This window comes from Thalassophryne amazonica, chromosome 9, assembly GCF_902500255.1.
Source record: "Thalassophryne amazonica chromosome 9, fThaAma1.1, whole genome shotgun sequence".
NCBI lineage: Eukaryota > Metazoa > Chordata > Actinopteri > Batrachoidiformes > Batrachoididae > Thalassophryne > Thalassophryne amazonica.
The window spans coordinates 115548146-115574533 of NC_047111.1; the positions used below are offsets into that span (position 1 = coordinate 115548146).

At 40.4% G+C, this 26388-nt stretch overlaps 1 protein-coding gene across 1 annotated transcript in view; it reads left to right on the plus strand.

Annotated features, from left to right (window-relative positions):
* Positions 1-13534: 13534 nt before the first annotated feature.
* auts2a (activator of transcription and developmental regulator AUTS2 a) overlaps positions 13535-26388 on the plus strand; it is a 975777-nt gene continuing 962923 nt past the window's right edge. Inside the window, 2 exon segments of the mRNA XM_034179013.1 lie at positions 13535-13605; positions 23207-23919. Coding sequence (XP_034034904.1) covers positions 23635-23919 — 285 coding nt within the window. The 5' untranslated portion in view covers positions 13535-13605; positions 23207-23634.

Consider the following 26388-nt stretch of genomic DNA (forward strand, 5'->3'; position numbering starts at 1 on the left):
TCTATCTCCCTTACAGAGTTTAGGTAGCTACTCTGCACTGTGTTGGTATATGGCATTAGAGAACATAAAGAAGGAATCATATCCTTAAACCTAGTTACAGCGCTTTCTGAAAGACTTCTAGTGTAATGAAACTTATTCCCCACTGCTGGGTAGTCCATCAGAGTAAATGTAAATGTTATTAAGAAATGATCAGACAGAAGGGAGTTTTCAGGGAATACTGTTAAGTCTTCTATTTCCATACCATAAGTCAGAACAAGATCTAAGATATGATTAAAGTGGTGGGTGGACTCATTTACTTTTTGAGCAAAGCCAATAGAGTCTAATAATAGATTAAATGCAGTGTTGAGGCTGTCATTCTCAGCATCTGTGTGGATGTTAAAATCGCCCACTATAATTATCTTATCTGAGCTAAGCACTAAGTCAGACAAAAGGTCTGAAAATTCACAGAGAAACTCACAGTAACGACCAGGTGGACGATAGATAATAACAAATAAAACTGGTTTTTGGGACTTCCAATTTGGATGGACAAGACTAAGAGACAAGCTTTCAAATGAATTAAAGCTCTGTCTGGGTTTTTGATTAATTAATAAGCTGGAATGGAAGATTGCTGCTAATCCTCCGCCACGGCCCGTGCTACGAGCATTCTGGCAGTTATTGTGACTCGGGGGTGTTGACTCATTTAAACTAACATATTCATCCTGCTGTAACCAGGTTTCTGTAAGGCAGAATAAATCAATATGTTGATCAATTATTATATCATTTACTAACAGGGACTTAGAAGAGAGAGACCTAATGTTTAATAGACCACATTTAACTGTTTTAGTCTGTGGTGCAGTTGAAGGTGCTATATTATTTTTTCTTTTTGAATTTTTATGCTTAAATAGATTTTTGCTGGTTATTGGTAGTCTGGGAGCAGGCACCGTCTCTACGGGGATGGGGTAATGAGGGGATGGCAGGGGGAGAGAAGCTGCAGAGAGGTGTGTAAGACTACAACTCTGCTTCCTGGTCCCAACCCTGGATAGTCACGGTTTGGAGGATTTAAGAAAATTGGCCAGATTTCTAGAAATGAGAGCTGCTCCATCCAAAGTGGGATGGATGCCGTCTCTCCTAACAAGACCAGGTTTTCCCCAGAAGCTTTGCCAATTATCTATGTCAAAGTCAGTACAAAATGTCACACATACATTGTGATGCCACTATGTACAGTGAGGAAAATAAATATTTGAACACCCTGCAATTTTGCAAGTTCTCCCACTTAGAAATCATGGAGGGATCTGAAAATTTCATCTTAGGTGCATGTCCACTGTGAGAGACATAATCTAAAAAAAAAAAAAATCCAGAAATCACAATATATGATTTTTTTTTCAATAATTTATTTGTACGTTACTGCTGCAAATAAGTATTTGAACACCTGTGAAAATCAATGTTAATATTTGGTACAGTAGCCTTTGTTTGCAATTACAGAGGTCAAACGTTTCCTGTAGTTTTTCACCAGGTTTGCACACACTGCAGCAGGGATTTTGGTCCACTGGAGTTTCAGCTCCCTCCAAAGATTTTCTATTGAGTTCAGGTCTGGAGACTGGCCAGGCCACTCCAGGACCTGCTTCTTACGGAGCCCCTCCTTAGTTGCCCTGGCTGTGTGTTTGGGGTCATTGTCATGCTGAAGACCCAGCCATGACCCATCTTCAATGCTCTTACTGAGGGAAGGAGGTTGTTTGCCAAAATCTCTCAATACATGACCCCATCCATCCTCCCTTCAATACGGTGCAGTCGTCCTGTCCACTTTGCAGAAGAGCACCCCCAGAGTATGATGTTTCCACCCCCATGCTTCACGGTTGGGATGGTTTTCTTGGGGTTGTTCTCATCCTTTAAACATGGTAAGTGGAGTCGATTCCAAAAAGCTCTATTCTGGTCTCATCTGACCACATGACCTTCTCCCATGCCTCCTCTGGATCATCCAGATGGTCACTGGTGAACTTCAAACGGGCCTGGACATGTGCTGGCTTGAGCAGGGGGACCTTGCTGCCCTGCAGGATTTTAAATCATGACAGCATCATGTGTTACTAATGTAATCTTTGTGACTGTGGTCCCAGCTCTCTTCAGGTCATTGACCAGGTCCTCCTGTGTAGTTCTGAGCTTTCTCTGAATCATCCTTACCCCACAAAGTGAGATCTTGCATGGAATCCCAAACTGAAGGAGAATGACAGTCATCTTGTGTTTCTTCCACTTTCTAATAAATAATCATAACAGTTGTTGTCTTCTACCAAGCTGCTTGCCTGTTGTCCTGTAGTCCATCCCAGCCTTGTGCAGGTCTACAGTTTTGTCCCTGGTGTCCTTAGACAGCTCTTTGGTCTTGGCTATGGTGGACAGGTTGGAGTGTGATTGATCGAGTGTGTGAACAGGTGTCTTTTATACAGGTAACAAGTTCAAACAGGTGCCATTAATACAGGTAAAGAGTGCAGAATAAGAGGGCTTATTAAAGAAAAAATAACATGTCTGTGAGAGACAGAATTCTTGCTGGTTGGTAGGTGATCAAATACTTATTTGCAGCAGTAACATACAAATAAATTATTAAAAAATCATACTTTGTGATTTCCGGATTTTTTTTTAGATTATGTCTCTCACAGTGGACATGCACCTAAGATGAAAATTTCAGACCCCTCCATGATTTCTAAGTGGGACAACTTGCAAAACCGCAGGATGTTCAAATACTTATTTTCCTCACTGTATATCAAGACATGTAAAGATGTGGATAAGGTGTCTTTACAGCCACGTTTGCACAGAGAAAGCCTTCTTAAGTCTCCTGTAAATATAGGGTCAAATGTCAAGACAATAGATATGTGGGCACTTTATGATAAGAAGATATTGGAAGAATCTTTTACATTCTGGTCAGACATTTGTGATCATTTTTGTCCGTAACTCAAAAAATTACTATGCATCTTGATGAACGTTCTGTTGTCTATGTTGCATGACTTATTGTCTACAAATGTCATTTGTTTCCGATCATTATTAACTTTGGCAGTAGATTTTATCCTTTTTATGAACAATGAAAACTATTTTAATCATGCTTTAGTTGAATGTGCATATATGGTCTGTGTCCACAGATGAGAGTCTACGACTCCCCCTGGATGGGATGCCTGTCCAATGCTGGCTGCTTCCCCTGCCAAGTATTCAGTTATCATTTACAGTTATATAACAGCTGAGTGGATCCTTGTTATTTGATTGTTGGCTTTTATGTCACATAACATGCATTATTCATACCATTTGCCATTCACCGACCGTCCAATAGTTCTTTTTCCACGTGCAATTTTGGTACTATGTGAAATGTGCTATTGTACACCCCGACCACTGCACATGCTCACACTACCGACGGCGGCATTTGGCTAAACATGGCGGAGTTTGTTTTGCTGGCAGAAGATGATTTGAACAAGCTAATTGACAGTGCTAATTCTTCTAGCACAAAAAACAAATCCACTACACTGTAAGCCACAGGCATGAAGAGCTGTTAGGATGAAGAGAACGAAGTTAGGATGAAAAGCTGGGCAAATTTCTAACGTGATTTTTCGCTGGGGTGAGGAAAGCAGAAGAAAGTCTGTACTGAATTCGCACAACAACAGCATCACGGACTACATCGTCAGAATTGTTTTTTGCAAGTTGACTGAGAACAATTTTGGACTCCTATTTAAAGTTTGTGTTGATGTCAAAGCACCAGTAGAACACCAAAATGTAAGTCCCTTTTCTGTTTATAAATGAATAAAACATCAAATGCCAAAGATCTGTTTTCACTGTTATATAAAACAAATAATGAATGTTCTTTCATTCTTTCAGTGAAATTAATATTTTGTTATATTTCACCTCGCTGAATGGTCAGGTCAAGGTCAAGGTCAGGTTTATTTATAAAGCACATTTACAAACAGTCAACACTGCCCCAAAGTGCTGTACAATAAAAGGATTTAAAATTATATCGTTAAATACAAGAACAAAATAAATCAACAAGACAGTAAAAGATGTGGCAGTGTTCAGCTCATCTTGTGTTAAAAGCCAGTGCAAAAAGATATATCTTTAAAAGAGTCTTAAAAGAGTCAACTGAAGGAGCCAGTTGGACATTCAATGGCAGAGAGTTCCAGAGCTTAGGCCCCGCAACAGCAAAGGCTCTGTCTCCCCTGGTCCTGGACAGACCAGTAAACTCTGGTCCGCGGAGCGCAGAGCTCTTCCTGGAGTGTACAATGACAGCATATCAGATAAATAAAATGGGGCTTGACCGTGAATTGATTTAAAAACAAGCAACAAAATCTTAAAATCAATTCTAAAAGCAACAGGCAACCAGTGCAGTGAAGCTAAAACAGGAGAAATGTGTTGGTGCCGTTTGGCTCCAGTGAGCAGACGCGCAGCTGCATTTTGCACCATCTGGAGATGATGCAGAGACGACTGATTAAGACCAACATACAAAGAATTGCAGTAGTCTAAACGGGACGTGATTAAGGCGTGCACAACCTGTTCCAGCTGATTTGGGGGCAGGTAACGCTTGATTTTACTTAAAAGTCTAAGCTGGAAGAAGCTTGTTTTGACCACTGTGTTGATCTGCTTCTCGAATTTAAAAGAGCTGTCTATAAAAACACCAAGGGTCTTAGCAGATGAACGACAGTAGGAGGTGAGTGGACCAAGGGCAGAAAGGTCAAGGTCACCAAAGACCACAATCTCTGTTTTGCTTTCATTTAGATTCAAAAAGTTTAAAGACATCCAGTCTTTGACTTCTTGAAAGCAAGTCTGTAGGATGGCAGATGAGTTTGTTTTAAGGTTCAGAGGTAGATAAATCTGCACATCATCAGCAAAGCAGTGAAACTGAATGTTATATTTCTTAAAAATATATGTGTATATGGTGAATGGTATGTTCCATCTTTCGCCTCATGAAATATTCATACCATTGAACTCATCAACATTCATTATTTGTATACTGTGTGGGCCAGAGACAATGTAGACAAAGTGTCTTGACCAAGCACACAGATTTACCTGTCTGCGTCACCAGAACTCAAACCAAAGTCGACCTTGAAAAATATTGTATTGTACAAGTCAAAAATAGGAAACAATTTTCTTGATAATGCCAAAATCGGGTGCCAAAATTAACAAGGTTTTGGATCTGAATACAGATTCACATCTGGCAGATACTATTGGCCCTTGGTATAACTGAGGTGAAACCTTGGAGAGACAATCTCACTCAGGCAAGCAAAACAACTTTGTCTACACAACAAGGCGTGAACGCACTTATTCCTGGCAAATGATGCTTTGTATGGATTTTGAATAACTGCAGTCTTACATAATCGTGTTTCTCTCTCAAGGGCAATAGAATATCAATACAGTAAATCATCCAACAGTAATGAATCAGTGACACAGTCATTACTTTATGGTTATTGGTCGGCTCCTGTGTGAAGCATCCTGAAATCAATCACAGAGTACAAAGCAAGAGCAACACTTGTTTCTTTAATATACTGTTATTGTTGCAGTGCAACGGGCAGCTGTGATCAAATTAACAACACACTCCTCAGGGTAAGACATTTTCTCTGACTGCATGACTACAAAGCACAGAAACAGATTTCATGAAGTCAAATATTTACCTCAGATGTCAAATGAATTCACTGAAGATATGCCAAGCTCATGGTATTTATTATTCATTGCCACTGCACTGTTAAGGTCAGCCTTCCCGTTAGTGTTTGTTGAATGAGGAGGTAATGGGCTCTGGGGCGTCCCCATTGCAGAGCTTGAAGTCACTTATGAGCCGACATACCTTCAGATATCCAGTGGCATGCAAAATTTCAGAATCCTCAGGCTTTTACAAAATACAATTTTTGAACATGAAATCTTACATAATAAAAAAAAAAAATCAAGCTTCTCATAAGTTTAATAAATTTACTGTGTGTGAATGGTTTTAATATTTGTCTGAATTGTTCGCATGAGGACTGCAGCTCAGTTGCTGGGCCAATCGATGGACAACTTTAATGGATATATTTTGACCTAAGAGTAACTTGGAAGAAACGTGTGTCAACAATCGCATAACTTACCTACAGCTTATGGTCAGAGTATACGCGGGTCACATCAGCTGTACAAAGGCACACGTCAAATATATTATGCATGCCCAAAATTTTCCCGAAGTACTCACTGTATTACGATGTATATCAGCGTGCCTCAACGTGTTCTTATCTTACAAAAAACCTACCCATAACATATTAGAGGTACGTCTGCATATGCCTAGCTTATGACAGCGTTTTTAATATGGTCGGTATACACTGGCTAAATCGTCAAGGCGTGATGGGGTGCTAGTTCACTGATTCAGATGACATCTGTTTGATCAGTTTATGCTTTGTTTTATTTCTGAGATCTTGTCTGGTGCAGTTGGCCAGGGCCTGCTTGGTAGATGAAGATGGAGCACATAGATGGCAAGGAGTCATCAGAACTAGGAGGTTCCTCTGCTGTGCACCATGGAGGAGCAGGAGAGCTGTTGGGAGCATAGGTGCGTGCTACTGGTACATCTGAGGGATCCATCCATCCAAGTTCCATCTAGACCGTGTGGGATGGGGAATGTCATGTAAACGTATCATGGTTGGGGTAAAAACTGGAGAATGGCTGATAGTCATGAATTAAAATAGTGTTTGTACTGATGATAGCATCAGTACAAACACTAACTTGTGAATTGCAGTCCATGGCACTGAGACTCTGTTCTTGATCTCTTGGTTGTTTTTTGAGTCATTGGCCGTTGTGATCACTGGTCTCTGTGTAAGTGGTTGTGTAGCTTCTGCTTGAGGTTTCTTCCTATAATCAAAAAACTCCTGAAGGAGTCTTTTCTGACCACTGTTACCAGTGTGACAGAGGTGGTTATAAGGTTTAAATCTCACTCGTGTTGTGCCTTTGGGCAGCTTATGTTGTGATTTGGCACTGCATAATTAAATTTAATTGAATCTGCATTGTCCCACCAGTTGTAAATGGGGTCCAGCCTTGGCTGTGGAAAACTGAGCCCAATTTCTCCAGTCGCAGCCAGAGAAGCCTATAACTTGTTCAGGGTTGGTCCAGGTGCCTCTCCTCACTCTACTTCTTGCACGGCCCCTTAGTTTTTGAGAACTGTCTGCTTCACTCAGATTTACCACAGAGTGCCATACTGTTTGTATTTCATCATAGCTAATGTAAATAAAGTATAGGCATTGTTTTTTTGTTTGTTTTTTTGTCTCTAGATTTTTTTTTTCTTCAAATGACAAATAGTTTATTTTGTGTTTCACAGTTTGCTGTGCTCCAGGTTTGGCTTTCAAACCTTTCTGGCTTTTTAATGTTGATTAACATGTCTGTATTATTATGTCTGTATTTTTGTTATCCAGCCCTCTACACAGCTTTTCTGATTTCCAGCCCAGCTTGTTGTGTTAATTTGACATTTGACGTGTGTGGTGGGATATTAACAATGTTAAAAGAGAACTGTGCAGGCAGATTACCACCAAACTGCACAAAAGTGTTAAACCTGTGTTTCCCAAAATGTGATGGACTGCTCAAGCACCTGGTTATAAAATGTCAAGTACAACTAAAATTACTATTGCAAAAAATAACTAGAATGCACTTCAACTGAACTGAGGCTTTTGAGAATTATTTGGTCAGAAAAATAACATATACAGTGAGGTCCAGACATATTTGGACAGTGTTTTTTATTTTTTTTTATTTATTTGTTTATTTATTTAAAATTTGCTTCTATATAGCACCACATTGAAGTTGAGATTAACAATGAGGATGTGCTTGTATTGTAGACTTTGATCTTTAATTCAAGTGGTTTTACAGAAATATTGGATTAACCACTTATGAATCACACATTTTTATATACTGTTCCTCCAATTTCATAGAGAATAAGTAACTGGACAAACATAAGGATTATTCCCTGCATTGGTAACAGTGTAGGTTCTCTACAACAGTAATGCAGATGAGTGGGTGAGTGAGTTCATCTATCCCACATGGCTTGTGTGGACAATATCTCCAAAACAACAAAGGCTTGTAACTCGTAACAAATTAAAGAGAGAACATAATGAGGATGAATGGATTAGTTCATATGTGAACTTTGTTTTACCTGTGTTATATCTGCTCAGCATCAGCTAACAGGCAGAGATAAGCAACTTGGAAGGAGAAACATGATGCCCAGTACGTGGGATAATATGAAACAAACTACACAACGGAACAGCAAAGTAAAACAGGATCTCTAAAGAATATACGAGTACACTAGACTTTCTGGCTGGAGATGATTCCAAAACTTTTCATCACCACTGCAAATTAGTGATGGTTAACACAAAACCCTGCTTCAAGACAATTTGAAACAACTGTGATTCAAACATTGCTCCAGAGTGGACATGAAAATGAAGAGATCACATATACAACAGAAATACAAATATACAACAAAACAAAAACATAAAAGAATTAAAGAATACAATTATCTGCAGCACTGCAATTTGGAGATAGCCAACTAGAAACACTGCATAAAAATGTTTTGAATTGTGTGAAACACCCATATTTTGAACACTTTTCTGCAGTCACTATGAAGTCTTCACGTGCTGCGCTACTACATGGTGAACACTGGACCTACTGGGCGGGTTAGAAATATGCATCGATTCGCCCTATTGAGGTTTCAAATCCTGCAAAATCTCGTAGAGTTTGCTGCTCTGTGAAATGTCAGTAGCATTAAGAACTGCATTGAGACACTCTGATAAAGCTGCAATTTAACCACTGTACACGGACAACAGCATCAACATCGCAAGGTACAACTCTTTGTATATTGTGCCTAAAACTGTCGTGAATATATTATCTGGATTTTTAGACTTTGTTATTGTTTGTTTTGTGTGAACATGCGAGAAGCTCACGTTGTTCACGTTGAGCCGCGATCGCTTCCTGTTCATGTCGTTCTTGGGGAAAGTCAAGTTTGCTCTTTAATGTCCTGCTTATTGTCCTTTACAACACTGTTTGTCCTGTTTGTTCCAGAGTAATATATATAAAATGTCTGAAATTCAGTTTGCGTTTATGAAGTTCCACGCAGATTAAACGTAGCAAACACGGAATATTTGGAATATTTGTTTTAGCAAGTTTTCAGGGTTTCATGCAGCAGTCTCTTATAAATGTTAAGAAAGGCATAAAACATACATTTTGGTCATATAATGTTAATTTGCAATTGCTGTTGTGGTTTTTCAATGTTGTTTAGACAGAAGCGACTCTGGCACACAAGGGATTATGGGATATCTCAGTACGGTGAATATGAATTTATGAATTACATACTTAAAGGAAACTTCTTCTTCTTCTTTGTCTTTCGGCTGTTCCCGTTAGGGGTCGCCACAGCAGATCAATCGTTTCCATCTCACCCTGTCCTCTGTATCTTCCTCTGTCACACCAACCACCTGCATGTCCTCTCTCAGCACATCCATGAACCTCCTCTTTGGTCTCCCTCTTCTCCTCCTGCCTGGTGGCTCCATCCTCAGCATCCTTCTCCCTATATACACTGGGTCCCTCCTCTGCACATGTCCAAACCATCTCAATCTCGCCTCTCTGACTTTGTCTCCAAACCGTCCCACCTGAGCTGTCCCTCTGATATGTTCATTCGTAATCTTGTCCATTCTTGTCACTCCCAAAGAGAATCTCAACATCTTCAGCTCTGCCTCCTGTCTTTTTGTTAGTGCCACCGTCTCTAAGCCGTCCAACATAGCTGGTCTCACTACTGTCTTGTAAACTTTCTCCTTCACTCTTGCTGATATTCTTCGGTCACAAATCACTCCTGCCACCTTTCTCCACCCAATCCACCCTGCCTGCACTCTCTTCTTCACCTCTCTACCACACTCTCCATTACTTTGAACAGTTGACCCCAAATATTTAAACTCATCTACTTTCACCACTTCTACTCCTTGTAACTGCACTATTCCACTGGGCTCCCTCTCATTCACACACATGTACTCAGTCTTGCTTCTACTGACTTTCATTCCCCTTCTCTCCAAAGCATATCTCCACTTCTCCAGACTAGACTCAACTTGCTCTCTACTCTCACTACAGATCACAATGTCATCTGCAAACATCATAGTCCATGGGGACTCCTGTCTGATCTCATCCGTCAACCTGTCTTAAAGGAAACAGTCACAGCAAAGTATTTGTGTGCACTGTCATTATGTTGTTTGTTGTTAATACAAATCATCATTTTCAGAGCCAGTTTTCTTTGACCAGAAGGTGCATAGACACTTCATCACCATGAATCTTCATTTCTTAAACAGTGTAAAAATCTATGCACAGCTCCAGTATTCTTTTTTATAATTACAGCTAACTCTGTGGTTGTATTATTCAATTTATCTCAGCTAACTTATCATCTAAACTTACTTATTGGGTTAAAACCATAGACAGACTGTATATACACTGATTCTGGCTACATCATGATGAATCCATAAATCAATAAAGAGATGGAGCATGGTTGGCTCAGTGTGTGATGAAAGAAACCTGAACACACCCTATCTTTGTGTTCGAACCAGCTAAGCTAACAGGCTAAACTGGTGTGCATTAAGTCATATTTTTGGGGGACTGCGTGGTGGTTCTCATAATGGTTTGCTTTGGTGTAGGCAGAAAAAGTTATAAGCGGCTTATTTTCTTAGTAATCGTACATTAGCAGCTACAGATAGCTGCTAAAGATTTTCATTCAGCGTGAATATTGCAGTAGGACCATCTTAGATGATCCATTAGGATGTTTCACCACACAACGAGCCATGTTATTCCAGGTGTCTGTAATAAAATGCTCAAAATGACAGGAACAGCCCTCCCCAACAGCTAACAGTCGCATCCAGCGGACAATGAGCTCCCAACACAGTGTAGCTAAAGTCCCATTAGCTACAAGCGACAGCAAGCGACAGAGGCAAGGTGAAGACTTGCCATGTATTTTCAATTAGAGTGGACATTTTGCAGCAGCTAAAGACCATGGCTGTTCTCCCATCAGCTAGAAAGGGCCAAAATAGACCTGAAGTTGATGTTATGCAAAAACTGAGCAACACAACATGGCGACTGTCAGTGTTGTATAAAGTACCGGAAAATCACACTTAAATAAAAGTAAAGATACCCATTTAAAAAATGACTTTGGTAGAAGTTCAAGTCACCGACTGAAATGCTACTCAAGTAAAAGTCTTAAAGTATCTAGTATTTATTGTACTTAAGTATGACAAGTAATGTACAACTAAATGTACTCAAGTATTGAAAGTAAAAGTGCAAGTAAATGTTAATAATCAAAAACAGACTGATTTTTTTTATATTACAAAGTTGATCTAGGCTTGTAAATGACTGGTGGTATTAGTCAGAATACTGAAAATTGTGCACATCACACAAAAACACTTCAGAAACAAGGTTTCAAAACCTAAACGACAGTAGGCTACTCACTAGGTGTTCACAGGAAACAGTTATTTATTTCTACATGTATTTATTTATTTTCATTGTTACATGGTTTTATCTTTTCTGTTGTGTTTTGTTTCATTAGGTTCTTTTTGTCTCTTTCTCTAAAATTGTATTATAACATTATAAGTCTATTATTACTGACTCTTATTATCTATTATGTAGACAATTATTGTTGTTGTTATTATTATTAATATACGAATAAAAATAAATTTAAAAAATTACAATTTGACTCTTTTACAACAATGAACGCTGAGCCATACAGAAAACAAATCAACAAACATGCTGATGTGAATATCTTAATGCTAACTTTAACATTGAAAACGCCATAGACATGCTAACGAGTTAGCATCGGTCCCGTTTTTAAGTTATAAAATACATCTATCAACTGTTTCAGAAGACCATAACAGGTCGGTTTAACATAAAAAATATGAAATATTACTCACAGACATATACTCTTCAGGGTTTTAGCGAGGAAAAATTAGGATAAAGTGAAATAAAACAATGAATCCACGAATCACTGCTTCAATTGGTTCAAGGTTCAAAGCAAAGCCGCACCGCAGAAAAGTTGATTATAGACCCACTGCAGGTCTGGGGGAGAGAAAAAAAGCTTGAGTATTGATCTTTTTACATGAGGATCATTCAATATCAATACCAGTGTTGGTATCGATATTATCGATATTAGGATTGATCTGCCCACCCCTAGCTGCACCGAAGCTTAACACTTGGTTACAATGATAGAGATCTAAAATAAAAGAGACTCGAGTAGACATTGAGCTTGTTTATTTGAAGTCACGGTGAGGAAACTTCTTGGAATCACTTTTAACACAATATGGGCTGCTTCTCCTATATTTTTAGGAAGTGGCTATTCGCACAGCCGCCGTGTCCATAACTCTTATTTGGCTATTTGCACAGCAAGACTCTGGTGGTAAAACTTGGAACTACTTGTATAAACAAACATACTGCATTAAATGAGAGTTATGGACGCGGCTGCCGTTTGAATAGGGTCGGCCTTTTGCCACCAGAGTCTTGCTGTGTGAATAGTGAAATGTGGACACGGACGAATAAAAAAAGAGAGTGGCTATACGCTCAACCGTTGGCTCAATAAAGTAAATACGTGAGCATATACGCCCAACCACAACCGACCAATGAGTGCGCTTGTAAGCTCGCTTCCGGTTTCATCGCGGGAGGGAAAAAAGGCGGACAGTTTCTCACCGGCTGTGGCAGGGTTCGCAGCCCGCGGAGGAGGTGTGATCTAAAGCGGTTCTGTTTGGCTCATCACACCCAGGGAACTGTGTCAAACTAACACCATCTTACAGCCAACAGGTAGCATTTTGTTCAAAAACTGTTTCATCGTTGTTAACAGGCTTCCGTTCAAAATGCTTATGAAGTTTGTCTGTTTTCATCCATTGCGGTGTTTTTGCAGTAATTAAAGACAACGCCGTTAAATGTGTCAAACATATGAGCCTTAAAAAGTGGTAGTAGTTTAGATGCGCAAAACGTGTCAAATACATGATCACAGTTGGGCGAATAAGACATTATATTTATCTGCCCAACGGTTGGGCGAATAGCCTTTGCCATAAAAAAAAAAAAATCAAAATCAAAATCGAAAACATTAAAGGAGTTCTGACAACTTGAATGCAGTATGTTTGTTTATACAAGTAGTTCCAAGTTTTGCCATGCTAATAGCTAAATGAGAGTTATGGACACGGCCGCTGCGCGAATAGCCACGGCCATATTTTTATGCTAACAATGTCAGACACAAAGAAGAGCGAAAATTATTATAGAGACAAAAAGATGTGTGTGCTCACTCCAAATGATTTATTGATTTATTTATTTGTTTGTTTGTGTGAACACATGGATCGCAGCGGGCACGCGATCTGAGCTTGCACTTGTTTGCGCTGAGGAGGAAGCGGGCAGCGCGCACGGCGGCACTGCGGCATTATCGTATCACTGCGCCCCGGTCCCCGCTTCTCCGGGATCCTGACGCTCGGATCTGAGGAGAGGAGGAGGAGAGGAGGAGGCGGAGGAGGAGATACGCTCTGGTTTGCTTTTGCGGGATTTATTTTGCCAGCTCCAAAACCTTCTTGCGCTTTATCTTTTTTGTTTATTTTTTTGTTTTGTTAAAAAAAAAATAGTGACCGACGGCCTGCAACTTACCCGGACGGTCCCTCCCCACTCGCAAGGGTTTGCATTTCTTGGTTTTGCATGACATGTCTCGGAGCAGAAAGAGAGGCTTTTGTTGTGTGTTGTAGCGGAAAATGAAGCTGGGAGAGCCGGAGCAGGAGACAGAGGCAGTCCGCTGCTGCTGCTGCTGCTGTGGGCTGGACTGGATTACTGAGATCTGTACTGACAGCACAGGCAGACAAAAAGCCAGACAAGAGCAAAGAGTCTTTTCCAAAAGCTAGAGCGAGTGGCACAATCCAGCTTTTATTGCAAGAAGCGAGCTGTTTGGAGGTGTATGTGAGTGCTGGCATGGGGCATCAGGTTGAAAAAAAATCATTCTAGTAGATGTGGATTTGCTTACATTTTCAAACCTCTGCATGAAGGGACTATTTTTTTTAAATTGGTACCTGTGCTGGCATGCTGGCTTGTTTGATATGCCTTTGTTTTGCATCTATTTTTTTTGCAAGTGCTTGGAATTGTGCATGTACTTTTGCAGGATGCAGCAAGAGATTTGTGCATGTTGCAGAATCCAGATGAAGCAACCTGTGAACAAGCAGACAAGTTTAAAAATGGTGTTTTTGACAGTGACAGATTGATTCTGAAATATTTTTGTCAATGCATGCAGTTTGCTGATTCAGGCTCCTACACAAGATGCCATCTCTGTGATGTCATGGTTAAGAATTGGTATTCAGGACACACAGGGAAGCCATGTGTGCTTCAGTGAGTTTTAGTGGCTTCGGGCCTTGACTATAGCATATATGTTGGGAATGCTTCGGAATGAAGCTGTTGAATGGTTCATCCTAATGTCATAGCCGCCACATGCCTTCACTGTCAGCCAGAGAAAGTATGATGTCATCAGCATATGTAAAAGCTTGAGGATCTGCAGTCATTTTTGAAAAAAGAGATGAATTTTACAGCATGAGGCAGTTTTGTGGAAGAAGCAGTTTGTGGAGATTTGAGTTTTGCAGATGATGTGATGATCTTGGTTATTCAGATTTGAGCATGTGTCCAAATGCCAAAAACCTTTTGATTTGAAAAGACCTCACCAGTAATTGTAGCTAGATACTAGATGTAGCTAGATGTAGTTTGATAATCACGAGACAGAAGTTATGTGTTACACCACCTGTATTCAGTGTAACTGTCATATGTATTGATGATGTGTCTTAAGGCAAACCTACTTTTTAATCAAATAGAACTGCTGATCATACAGTACTGTGCAGAAATCTTAAGCATCCAATTTTCTGTATGAAATGTGGTTTTCAACATTATTACTTCATTGGTACGTAAGTGAAAGATCAAATATGAAATAAATAAGTAGGGGACCACTTCAGATGAGTAAAAATCTGATTAATTTGTCAGGTTACAGCTTAACACAACATTCCACAAAGCCAACAACAGGATATAATAATTAATGGTTAATGATTGGCCAATAAGTGTAATCACATGATACATTTATCATGTTACTGCCACCACTGAAGTTGGAGGAGGTTATGTTTTCACTCCTGTTTGTCTGTTTGTGAACAGCCTGGAGCCCACAATTCTTCATGTATCATGACATTTTTACTGAAGACTCATAACCGATTCAGTGTTCAAGGTCATATCTTTAATATCGAATGAATTTTCAAAAATTCACAATTCTGTCAAAAAGATCAAATGTCTTTCATATTTGAGGGCATTATGTAGGATGGTGTCCTTTATTGACTGACGATGTTTAATGTGGATCTGATTCAGATTACAGATTTTGTGGCCATTTAAATTTAACTTTGAAACCCCATTTTAATCTATATTTTACATTATATCTTAACTAAACATGCCTCAATCACATTCATATTTGAATGCAAGGTGCAGACTGGCACTCACTATCACCTGACAAAGTTTGATCTGGATCTAATCTGGATTGTGGATCTTGTGGAAATTTCAATTTAATATTGAAAGCCCATTTGGTGCACATTTTGCATTATATCTCAATCAAACGTTCCTCAGTCACTCTCATTTTCCTCTTATGGATTTACCTACACCACCAAAATTGGATGGATGTTCCAATTTTATGTCTGTCTATTTGTCAGTTATCAGTTGGAAACCAAGTGCCAAAAAAGCAATGACAAATTGTGCACACCAGAGATAACCAATATTCTGTGAAAATGATCTGAGAAAGAATTCAGAAACTTCTTCTTTGTCTTTTGGCTGTTCCCGTTAGGGGTCGCCACAGCAGATCAATCGTTTCCATCTCACCCTGTCCTCTGTATCTTCCTCTGTCACACCAAACACCTGCATGTCCTCTCTCAGCACATCCATGAACCTCCTCTTTGGTCTCCCTCTTCTCCTCCTGCCTGGTGGCTCCATCCTCAGCATCCTTCTCCCTATATACCCTGGGTCCCTCCTCTGCACATGTCCAAACCATCTCAATCTCGCCTCTCTGACTTTGTCTCCAAACCATCCCACCTGAGCTGTCCCTCTGATATGTTCATTCGTAATCTTGTCCATTCTTGTCACTCCCAAAGAGAATCTCAACATCTTCAGCTCTGCCACCTCCAGCTCTGCCTCCTGTCTTTTTGTTAGTGCCACTGTCTCTAAACCATACAACATAGCTGGTCTCACTACTGTCTTGTAAACTTTCTCCTTCACTCTTGCTGATATTCTTCAGTCACAAATCACTCCTGCCACCTTTCTCCACCCAATCCACCCTGCCTGCACTCTCTTCTTCACCTCTCTACCACACTCTCCATTACTTTGAACAGTTGACCCCAAATATTTAAACTCATCTACTTTCACCACTTCTACTCCTTGTAACTGCACTATTCCACTGGGCTCCCTCTCATTCACACACATGTACTCAGTCTTGCTTCTGCTGACTTTCATTCCCCTTCTCTCCAAAGCATATCTCCACTTCTCCAGACTAGACTCAACTTGCTCTCTACACTCACTACAGATCACAATGTCATCTGCAAACATCATAGTCCATGGGGACTCCTGTCTGATCTCATCTGTCAACCTGTCCTGCAAACAAGAAAGGACTCAGAGCTGATCCTTGGTGTAATCCCACCTCCACCTTGAATGAGTCTGTCATTCCGACTGCGCATCTCACCGCTGTCACACTATTCTTGTACATGTCCTGTACTACCCTAACATACTTCTCTGCCACTCCAGACTTCCTCATACAATGCCACAACTCTTCTCTTGGCACCCTATCATAAGCTTTTTCTAAGTCCACAAACACACAATGTAACTCTTTCTGTCCTTCTCTGTACTTTTCCAACATTATTCTCAGAGCAAACATTGCATCTGTAGTGCTCTTTCTCGGCATGAAACCATATTGCTGCTCACAGATCTTCACCTGTTTTCTAAGCCTAGCTTCTACTACTCTTTCCCATAACTTCATGCTGTGGCTGATCAGCTTTATGCCTCTGTAGTTACTGCAGCTCTGCACATCACCCTTGTTCTTGAAAATAGGAACCAGCACACTTCATCTCCACTCCTCAGGCATCCTCTCACTTTCCAAGATTTTATTAAACAATCTGGTTAGAAACTCTACTGCCATCTCTCCTAGACATTTCCATGCCTCCATTGGAATGTCATCTGGACCAACTGCCTTTCCACTCTTCATCCTCTTCATAGCAGCCCTCACTTCTTCCTTGCTAATCTCTTTTACTTCCTGATTTACTCTCGCCACATCATCCAGCCTTTTCTCTCACTCATTTTCTTTATTCATCAACTCTTCAAAATATTCCCTCCACCTTCTCAGCACACACTCCTCACTTGTCAGCACATTACCATGTGCATCTTTTACCATCCTAACCTGCTGCACATCCTTTCCAGCTCTGTCCCTTTGTCTGGCCAATCGGTACAAGTCCTTTTCTCCTTCCTTACTATTCAACTTCTTGTACAGCTCGCAATATGCCTTTTCCTTCGCTTTTGCCACTTCTCGCCTTACGCCGCATCTCCTTGTACTCCTGTCTACTTTCTTCATCTCTCCGACTATCCCAAAACTTTTTCGTCAACCTCTTTCTCCTTATGCTTTCCTGGACCTCTTCATTCCACCACCAAGTCTCCTTGTCTTCCTTCCACTGTCCAGATGTCATGCCCTAGCTGTCTCCCTCACCACATCTGCAGTACTTTTCCAGTTGTCCAAAATTGCTTCCCCTCCAACCAGTGCTTCTCTCACCTGCTCGCTAAATTTCACACAACAGTCTTCCTCCTTCAGCTTCCACCATCTGATCCTTTGTTGAGCTCTCGCTCTCTTCTTCTTCTTTACCTCTAAAGTCATCCTACTAACAACCATCCTATGCTGTCTAGTGACACTCTCTCCTGCTACTACCTTACAGTCTGATTTCTTTTAGCTTGCATCTCCTATAAAGAATGTAGTCCACCTGTGTGCACCTTCCTCCACTCTTATATGTTACCCTGTGCTCCTCCCTTTTCTTAAAGTAGGTATTCACCACAGCCATTTCCATCCTTTTTGCAAAATCAACTACCATCTGTCCTTCCCCATTCCTATCCTTGATACCTTATCTACCCATTACTTCCTCATCACCTCTGTTCCCTTCACCAACATGCCCATTGAAGTCTGCTCCTATCACCACTCTTTCATGCTTGGGCACACTCTCCACCACCTCATCTAACACACTCCAGAAATCTTCTTTCTCCTTCATCTCACAACCTACCTGTGGGGCATATGCACTGATGATATTCATCATCACCCCTTCAATTTCCAACTTCACACTCATCACCCTGTCAGACACTCGCTTAACCTCCAGCACACTTTTAACATACTCTTCCTTTAAAATGACCCCAACACCATTTCTCTTCCTGTCCTCACCATGGTACAACAACTTGTACCCACCGCCGATGCTCCTGCTCTTACTTCCCTTCCACTTGGTCTCTTGCACACACAATATGTCTACCTTTCTCCTCTCCATCATATCAGCCAGCTCTCTCCCTTTACCAGTCATACTACCAACATTCAAAGTCCCCACTCTCATTTCCACCCTTCTAGTTTTCTTCTTCTCCCGCTGTTCGTGGCAATGTTTTCCTCCTCTTCTTCGTCGTCTTCGCCCAGCAGTAGCCCAATTTCCACCGGCACCCTGTTGGGCAATAGCACCGGTGGCGGACGTTGTTAACCCGGGCCGCGACCGATCTGGTATGGGAATTCGATTCTGAGTCTGCATAGTTGGGTTGGCTTGTTTTACGCCGGATGCCCTTCCTGACGCAACCCTCCTCATTTATCCGGCCTTGGGACCGGCAGTCAGAATGTACTGGCTGCACACCCCATGTGGCTGAGAAATAATTCAGAAACTAAAAAAGTAAAAAAAAACAAAACAAAAAAGAAACCTGACAACACCATAAAAAACTTTGATTCAAGTGCGTGAACTAAATACATACTGCAGACATTTAATCACATCTAATTTAGCTTATAAAAAGCCACTTCTAACAGGACTTTGACCTTGAAAATGTTTTCCAAGGTAAACATTTTGTGGAATTGGAAACTAGTGTTGGTGGAGGTTTGCACTGTACGGGTGCAGTGCTCTAGTTATTTATTTTTGGTGGCATCTTTGTGAGACATTGATTTTTGCACAGTACTGTATAGAATAAGTGAGAAGGGCCAGATTCCAAAAGTAGGTCATTATTTTAAATTCATTTTCAAGGCTTTATATTAAAATTATTACAGTTGGATCAGAATTAACATATGTTACTGATTTTCAACTTTGTAGTAAATCAATCAATCAATTTTATGTATATAGCTCCAAATCACAACAAACAGTTGCCCCAAGGCGCTTTATATTGTAAGGCAAGGCCATACAATAATTACGTAAAAATGACCCCCTGTGACAAGCACTTGGCGACAGTGGGAAGGAAAAACTCCCTTTTAACAGGAAGAAACCTCCAGCAGAACCAGGCCCAGGGAGGGGCAGTCCTCTGCTGGGACTGGTTGGGGCTGAGGGAGAGGACCAGGAAAAAGACATGCTGTGGAGGGGAGCAGAGATCAATCACTAATGATTAAATGCAGAGTGGTGCATACAGAGCAAAAAGAGAAAGAAACACTCAGTGCATCATGGGAACCCCCCAATAAATCAATATATTAAAGATGATAGCTTTTTTTATATATATGTCTATGAAATGCCAGGAATAGTAAAAATGCCAGTGTCCTTTGAGACATCATGATGTTATTTTAAGTTTGCAGCGATACAAAGCAGAGAAAAGATTAACATCTCCCAGGAGTCAAAGTTTTGGTTCTTTTAATGATCAATTAATTATTTTTATAATGTTCGAAATGTGTTGGCTGTATGTCAGGGTCTCAGGACTCAAAATGAGTCATCTTCCCACTGCTTGTTTTGTCCAACCAATAGCCGAAAGTCCACACTTTGGTCATGTGTTGACCCACAAGTATGTCTCAGATATAGCCCATTTAAATTTAGTCAGTTAAAATTTAGTCTTAGTGAGCTTTACATTTGACATAGAGATTTTAAAAGCCAGTTTAAAAATAAACTGTTTCCATGTTTGAATAGTAATAAACAGTACAAATCTTTCTGTCATCAGTGTTGAACAGTGCAAAACGTCAATAGTTTTACATCCTCATTGAAGACAACTTTGGATGCTGTAGCTCCTCTGAAAAAGAGAGCTTTAAATCAGAAGTGTCTGACTCCATGGTATAACTCTCAAACTCGTAGCTTAAAGCAGATAACCCGTAAGTTGGAGAGGAAATGGCGTCTCACTAATTTAGAAGATCTTCACTTAGCCTGGAAAAAGAGTCTGTTGCTCTATAAAAAAGCCCTCCGTAAAGCTAGGACATCTTTCTACTCATCACTAATTGAAGAAAATAAGAACAACCCCAGGTTTCTTTTCAGCACTGTAGCCAGGCTGACAAAGAGTCAGAGCTCTATTGAGCTGAGTATTCCATTATCTTTAACTAGTAATGAGTTCATGACTTTCTTTGCTAACAAAATTTTAACTATTAGAGAAAAAATTACTCATAACCATCCCAAAGACGTATCGTTATCTTTGGCTGCTTTCAGTGATGCCGGTATTTGGTTAGACTCTTTCTCTCCGATTGTTCTGTCTGAGTTATTTTCATTAGTTACTTCATCCAAACCATCAACATGTTTATTAGACCCCATTCCTACCAGGCTGCTCAAGGAAGCCCTACCATTATTTAATGCTTCGATCTTAAATATGATCAATCTATCTTTGTTAGTTGGCTATGTACCACAGGCTTTTAAGGTGGCAGTAATTAAACCATTACTTAAAAAGCCATCACTTGACCCAGCTATCTTAGCTAATTATAGGCCAATCTCCAACCTTCCTTTTCTCTCAAAAATTCTTGAAAGGGTAGTTGTAAAACAGCTAACTGATCATCTGCAGAGGAATGGTCTATTTGAAGAGTTTCAGTCAGGTTTTAGAATTCATCATAGTACAGAAACAGCATTAGTGAAGGTTACAAATGATCTTCTTATGGCCTCGGACAGTGGACTCATCTCTGTGCTTGTTCTGTTAGACCTCAGTGCTGCTTTTGATACTGTTGACCATAAAATTTTATTACAGAGATTAGAGCATGCCATAGGTATTAAAGGCACTGCGCTGCGGTGGTTTGAATCATATTTGTCTAATAGATTACAATTTGTTCATGTAAATGGGGAATCTTCTTCACAGACTAAAGTTAATTATGGAGTTCCACAAGGTTCTGTGCTAGGACCAATTTTATTCACTTTATATATGCTTCCCTTAGGCAGTATTATTAGACGGTATTGCTTAAATTTTCATTGTTACGCAGATGATACCCAGCTTTATCCATGAAGCCAGAGGACACACACCAATTAGCTAAACTGCAGGATTGTCTTACAGACATAAAGACATGGATGACCTCTAATTTCCTGCTTTTAAACTCAGATAAAACTGAAGTTATTGTTCTTGGCCCCACAAATCTTAGAAACATGGTGTCTAACCAGATCCTTACTCTGGATGGCATTACCCTGACCTCTAGTAATACTGTGAGAAATCTTGGAGTCATTTTTGATCAGGATATGTCATTCAAAGCGCATATTAAACAAATATGTAGGACTGCTTTTTTGCATTTACGCAATATCTCTAAAATCAGAAAGGTCTTGTCTCAGAGTGATGCTGAAAAACTAATTCATGCATTTATTTCCTCTAGGCTGGACTATTGTAATTCATTATTATCAGGTTGTCCTAAAAGTTCCCTAAAAAGCCTTCAGTTAATTCAAAATGCTGCAGCTAGAGTGCTGACGGGGACTAGAAGGAGAGAGCATATCTCACCCATATTGGCCTCTCTTCATTGGCTTCCTGTTAATTCTAGAATAGAATTTAAAATTCTTCTTCTTACTTATAAGGTTTTGAATAATCAGGTCCCATCTTATCTTAGGGACCTCATAGTACCATATCACCCCAATAGAGCGCTTCGCTCTCAGACTGCAGGCTTACTTGTAGTTCCTAGGGTTTGTAAGAGTAGAATGGGAGGCAGAGCCTTCAGCTTTCAGGCTCCTCTCCTGTGGAACCAGCTCCCAATTCAGATCAGGGAGACAGACACCCTCTCTACTTTTAAGATTAGGCTTAAAACTTTCCTTTTTGCTAAAGCTTATAGTTAGGGCTGGATCAGGTGACCCTGAACCATCCCTTAGTTATGCTGCTATAGACGTAGACTGCTGGGGGGTTCCCATGATCCACTGTTTCTTTCTCTTTTTGCTCTGTATGCACCACTCTGCATTTAATCATTAGTGATCGATCTCTGCTCCCCTCCACAGCATGTCTTTTTCCTGGTTCTCTCCCTCAGCCCCAACCAGTCCCAGCAGAGGACTGCCCCTCCCTGAGCCTGGTTCTGCTGGAGGTTTCTTCCTGTTAAAAGGGAGTTTTTCCTTCCCACTGTAGCCAAGTGCTTGCTCACAGGGGGTCGTTTTGACCGTTGGGGTTTTACATCATTATTGTATGGCCTTGCCTTACAATATAAAGCGCCTTGGGGCAACTGTTTGTTGTGATTTGGCGCTATATAAAAAAAAAATTGATTGATTGATTGATTGAAAACAGATCAAACCCAGTTTGTGTTAAACAGAATGAGAGCAAATCACATTTGAGAAGATGGGGAAAAATTACCATTTTTGTTCTTGTTAAATTTCTAAAACATTTAATTTGGTTTCATGATAGTTACTGCTGTTTCTTTTTTTTTAAGATTGACTAATCAAATTTGCATTTCAGGTCGCTGTGTTTTATGTGAAGTTAGCTGCTAGGCCTCAACCAAATGACTAATTGGGGCACGTAAGACGCTCAAGACATCAAGTAGCAAAGTAAAAATACTGGTAGATAATTAATTTATGTAATGTAATAATGAAAAAGACCAGCGTGGCAAAAGCTTGCGAGAGACTAGGTAAAAAGCAGTTTACAAAAGCTAATTGTCTGTTCTTAGGGCTTAATGATCATCTTGCGGCGTAAGAAAACACAGTAGACTGAACAGATGAGACTGTAACCACCCTAATAAAACATTTATTCTGCATTATCTAGAATGGCAGCAGCCTTCTGTATAATATGCAGCAGCTTTAGAAAATGGCTCATTGACTAAATGCACAGTTGAACCTGCTGAGTGAACATGTTGCAAATGCACACTCTCTTTATTTTGCAGGAGCGACAGTTTGCTGACCTTGAGTAAGAAGAGTGGTTTCCTGGAGAAGAAAGATGGGGGATCACCAGCTCAGCTTGCTGTGGGGGGATAAGTTCACCAAGCAGACGCTGACTTGAAAACATCTTTCAGTGACGGAATTCAGAGACTGGCGACACCACGTTTAACAGATAGTTGTACACCTCAGTTGTAGGAATTGATGGAAGACCTTTTGGGATCTTTGCTTGGATTAATGATTGAGTGCCGTTTTGAGTTTCCTGTGAAGAGGATTAATCTGTTGGATTTTTCATGGTTACCTTGGATGCAAAATACTGAAACATTCATTTGGCTATTGTAGAAATTCTCAGGATTTTCTCGTAATTGGAGGTCAGGTTGTGCAGGTGGTTGGCTCTCGAAGGACTTGATTCACTGCAAGAGGAGGATTTTTCTGGATGTTTACGGTGAAGGACATGGATGGCCCACGCTGTAGCAGTGTCCGCAAGAAGAGGAAGTCGCGGTCCGAGAGGGATCGGGAAAGGAGATCAAATGGGATCAGGAACAACCATGTTAAGGGGTCTGTGTTTCGCTTCTCCTCTGATTCGGAGAGGGAAGGAGACAGGGAACCCTCATCCCGTCCTAGACCTCCAAGAAGAAAGCGTAAAGAGTCTTCTTCAGCTGAGGAGGACATCATCGATGGCTTTTCCATCACAGGGTTCGTAACGCTGGAGGCGCTTGAGGTAAGTCCCAGACTACAGTGATGCTTCCTCAGATCTCTCCAGCCTTGTGTGTGTTGGGATTTGCTTGAAAATCTTCTAAGGTTGCGTTGTGTTATTGCCTTTGATACTCTGTTTGGAGCATTTGCCTCTCTGCCGCGTTGAGTGAGCTGCGGTCCAACAGACGCAGCATTAAAATGTAGCACTATAGTCAGAGATTACTATCAGTGTTGCTGAGCGGCTGTTGTCGGGCTCTGGATTTGTTTTCACAGGAGTTTTCCAGCAAAGCCTTACTTCACATGAGGGATGTTCGGTTGTGGTTGTAGTGGCTGTTGTGCCTTTGTACACGTCAGAGTGAAAAAGCAATTTGATCTATGTTACAGCAGTTTATTCGGGGTGGGAGTAATTTGTGTGCTAGCTATCCATTTTCCTTGGAATGCGCACAAGGCACGGGGTTGCCTTCCAGCTATATAATTCTGACTTATGACTCGCATTACAAAACCATTCACAGCACATACGCCTCCTCTTTCTGGAATGGTAACCTATACATGTGTAAATGGTTAAATTTGCAGTTATTACCTGCACACAGCTGTTGGTTTTGTCAGATATTATGGCTTTGTTCTGCTAGATAAAGTCTACCCTGATCTTCTTTCAAGTGGACTGGAAAAGGTCAGACTTTGAGGTGTCCCGGAATAACAGTCTTGACTTGCACTTTGTAATGTACGCAGTGTGAAGTCGATCTCTTATTTGCTGGCCTTACCCGTCTTAATCATTGGCAGTTTTCACTGTATGCCTTTGTTACTCAGATCAAGCCCACACGCTGTTGTTCTCTTTATTATTTTCTCTCTTTCAATCAGAATCACTTAACAGTTAAGGGCTCTTGTGACTGTATAGCCTCTCTGTGCCCTTGTTTTTGTGACTTTGTTTCCATTGTTGAGATGCTGTCTATGTTTCTTTGTCTCTGTGTCTCAAACAGCACAAAAAACTGCTCTTGACAGTTTTAAAATATAGTTCGGTCACACTTTGATCTGGTGGTTGACCTTTTATAGTAAATGGATATTGAAGTTAAAGTGGACTGACTGAAATAGCAGCTTTTTGCACTGATTTCAGCAGAGTCAAAGATACCAGTAGATTAGCACATAAAGAAGATGGAGGAGGGTAACTGGTAAAATGGGCTGAATTTATAAGTATCATATATATATATATATATATATATACAACCCCTGGCAAAAATTATGGAATCACCGGCCTCGGATGACGTTCATTCAGTTGTTTAATTTTGTAGAAAAAAAGCAGATCACAGACATGACACAAAACTAAAGTCATTTCAAATGGCAACTTTCTGGCTTTAAGAAACACTATAAGAAATCAAGAAAAAAAGATTGTGGCAGTCAGTAACGGTTACTTTTTTAGACCAAGCAGAGGAAAAAAAATATGGAATCACTCAATTCTGAGGAAAAAATTATGGAATCACCCTGTAAATTTTCATCCCCAAAACTAACACCTGCATCATATCAGATCTGCTCATTGACATTGACCCTATGTGTCTTTTTGCAAGGAATATTTTTGCAGTTTTTGCTCTATGGCAAGATGCATTATCATCCCCAAACATCCTTTCAATTGTCCAAAATATCAACATAAACTTGTGCATTTATTGATGATGTAATGACAGCCATCTCCCCAGTGCCTTTACCTGACATGCAGCCCCATATCATCAATGACTGTGGAAATTTACATGTTCTCTTCAGGCAGTCATCTTTGTAAATCTCATTGGAAAGGCACCAAACAAAAGTTCCAGCATCATCACCTTGCCCAATGCAGATTCGAGATTCATCACTGAATATGACTTTCATCCACAGTCCACTATTGCTTTTCCTTAGCCCATTGTAACCTTGTTTTTTTCTGTTTAGGTGTTAATGATGGCTTTCGTTTAGCTTTTCTGTATGTAAATCCCATTTCCTTTAGGCGGTTTCTTACAGTTCGGTCACAGACGTTGACTCCAGTTTCCTACCATTCGTTCCTCATTTGTTTTGTTGTACATTTTTCGATTTTTGAGACATATTGCTTTAAGTTTTCTGTCTTGACGCTTTGATGTCTTCCTTGGTCTACCAGTATGTTTGCCTTTAACAACCTTCCCATGTTGTTTCTATTTGGTCCTGAGTTTAGACACAGCTGACTGTGAACAACCAACATCTTTTGCAACATTGTGTGATGATTTACCCTCTTTTAAGAGTTTGATAATCCTCTCCTTTGTTTCAGTTGACATCTCTCATGTTGGAGCCATGATTCATGTCAGTCCACTTGGTGCAACAGCTCTCCAAGGTGTGATCACTCCTTTTTAGATGCAGACTAACGAGCAGATCTGATATGATGCAGGTGTTAGTTTTGGGGATGAAAATTTACAGGGTGATTCCATAATTCTTTCCTCAGAATTGAGTGATTCCATATTTTTTTCCTCTGCTTGGTCTAAAAAAGTAACCGTTACTGACTGCC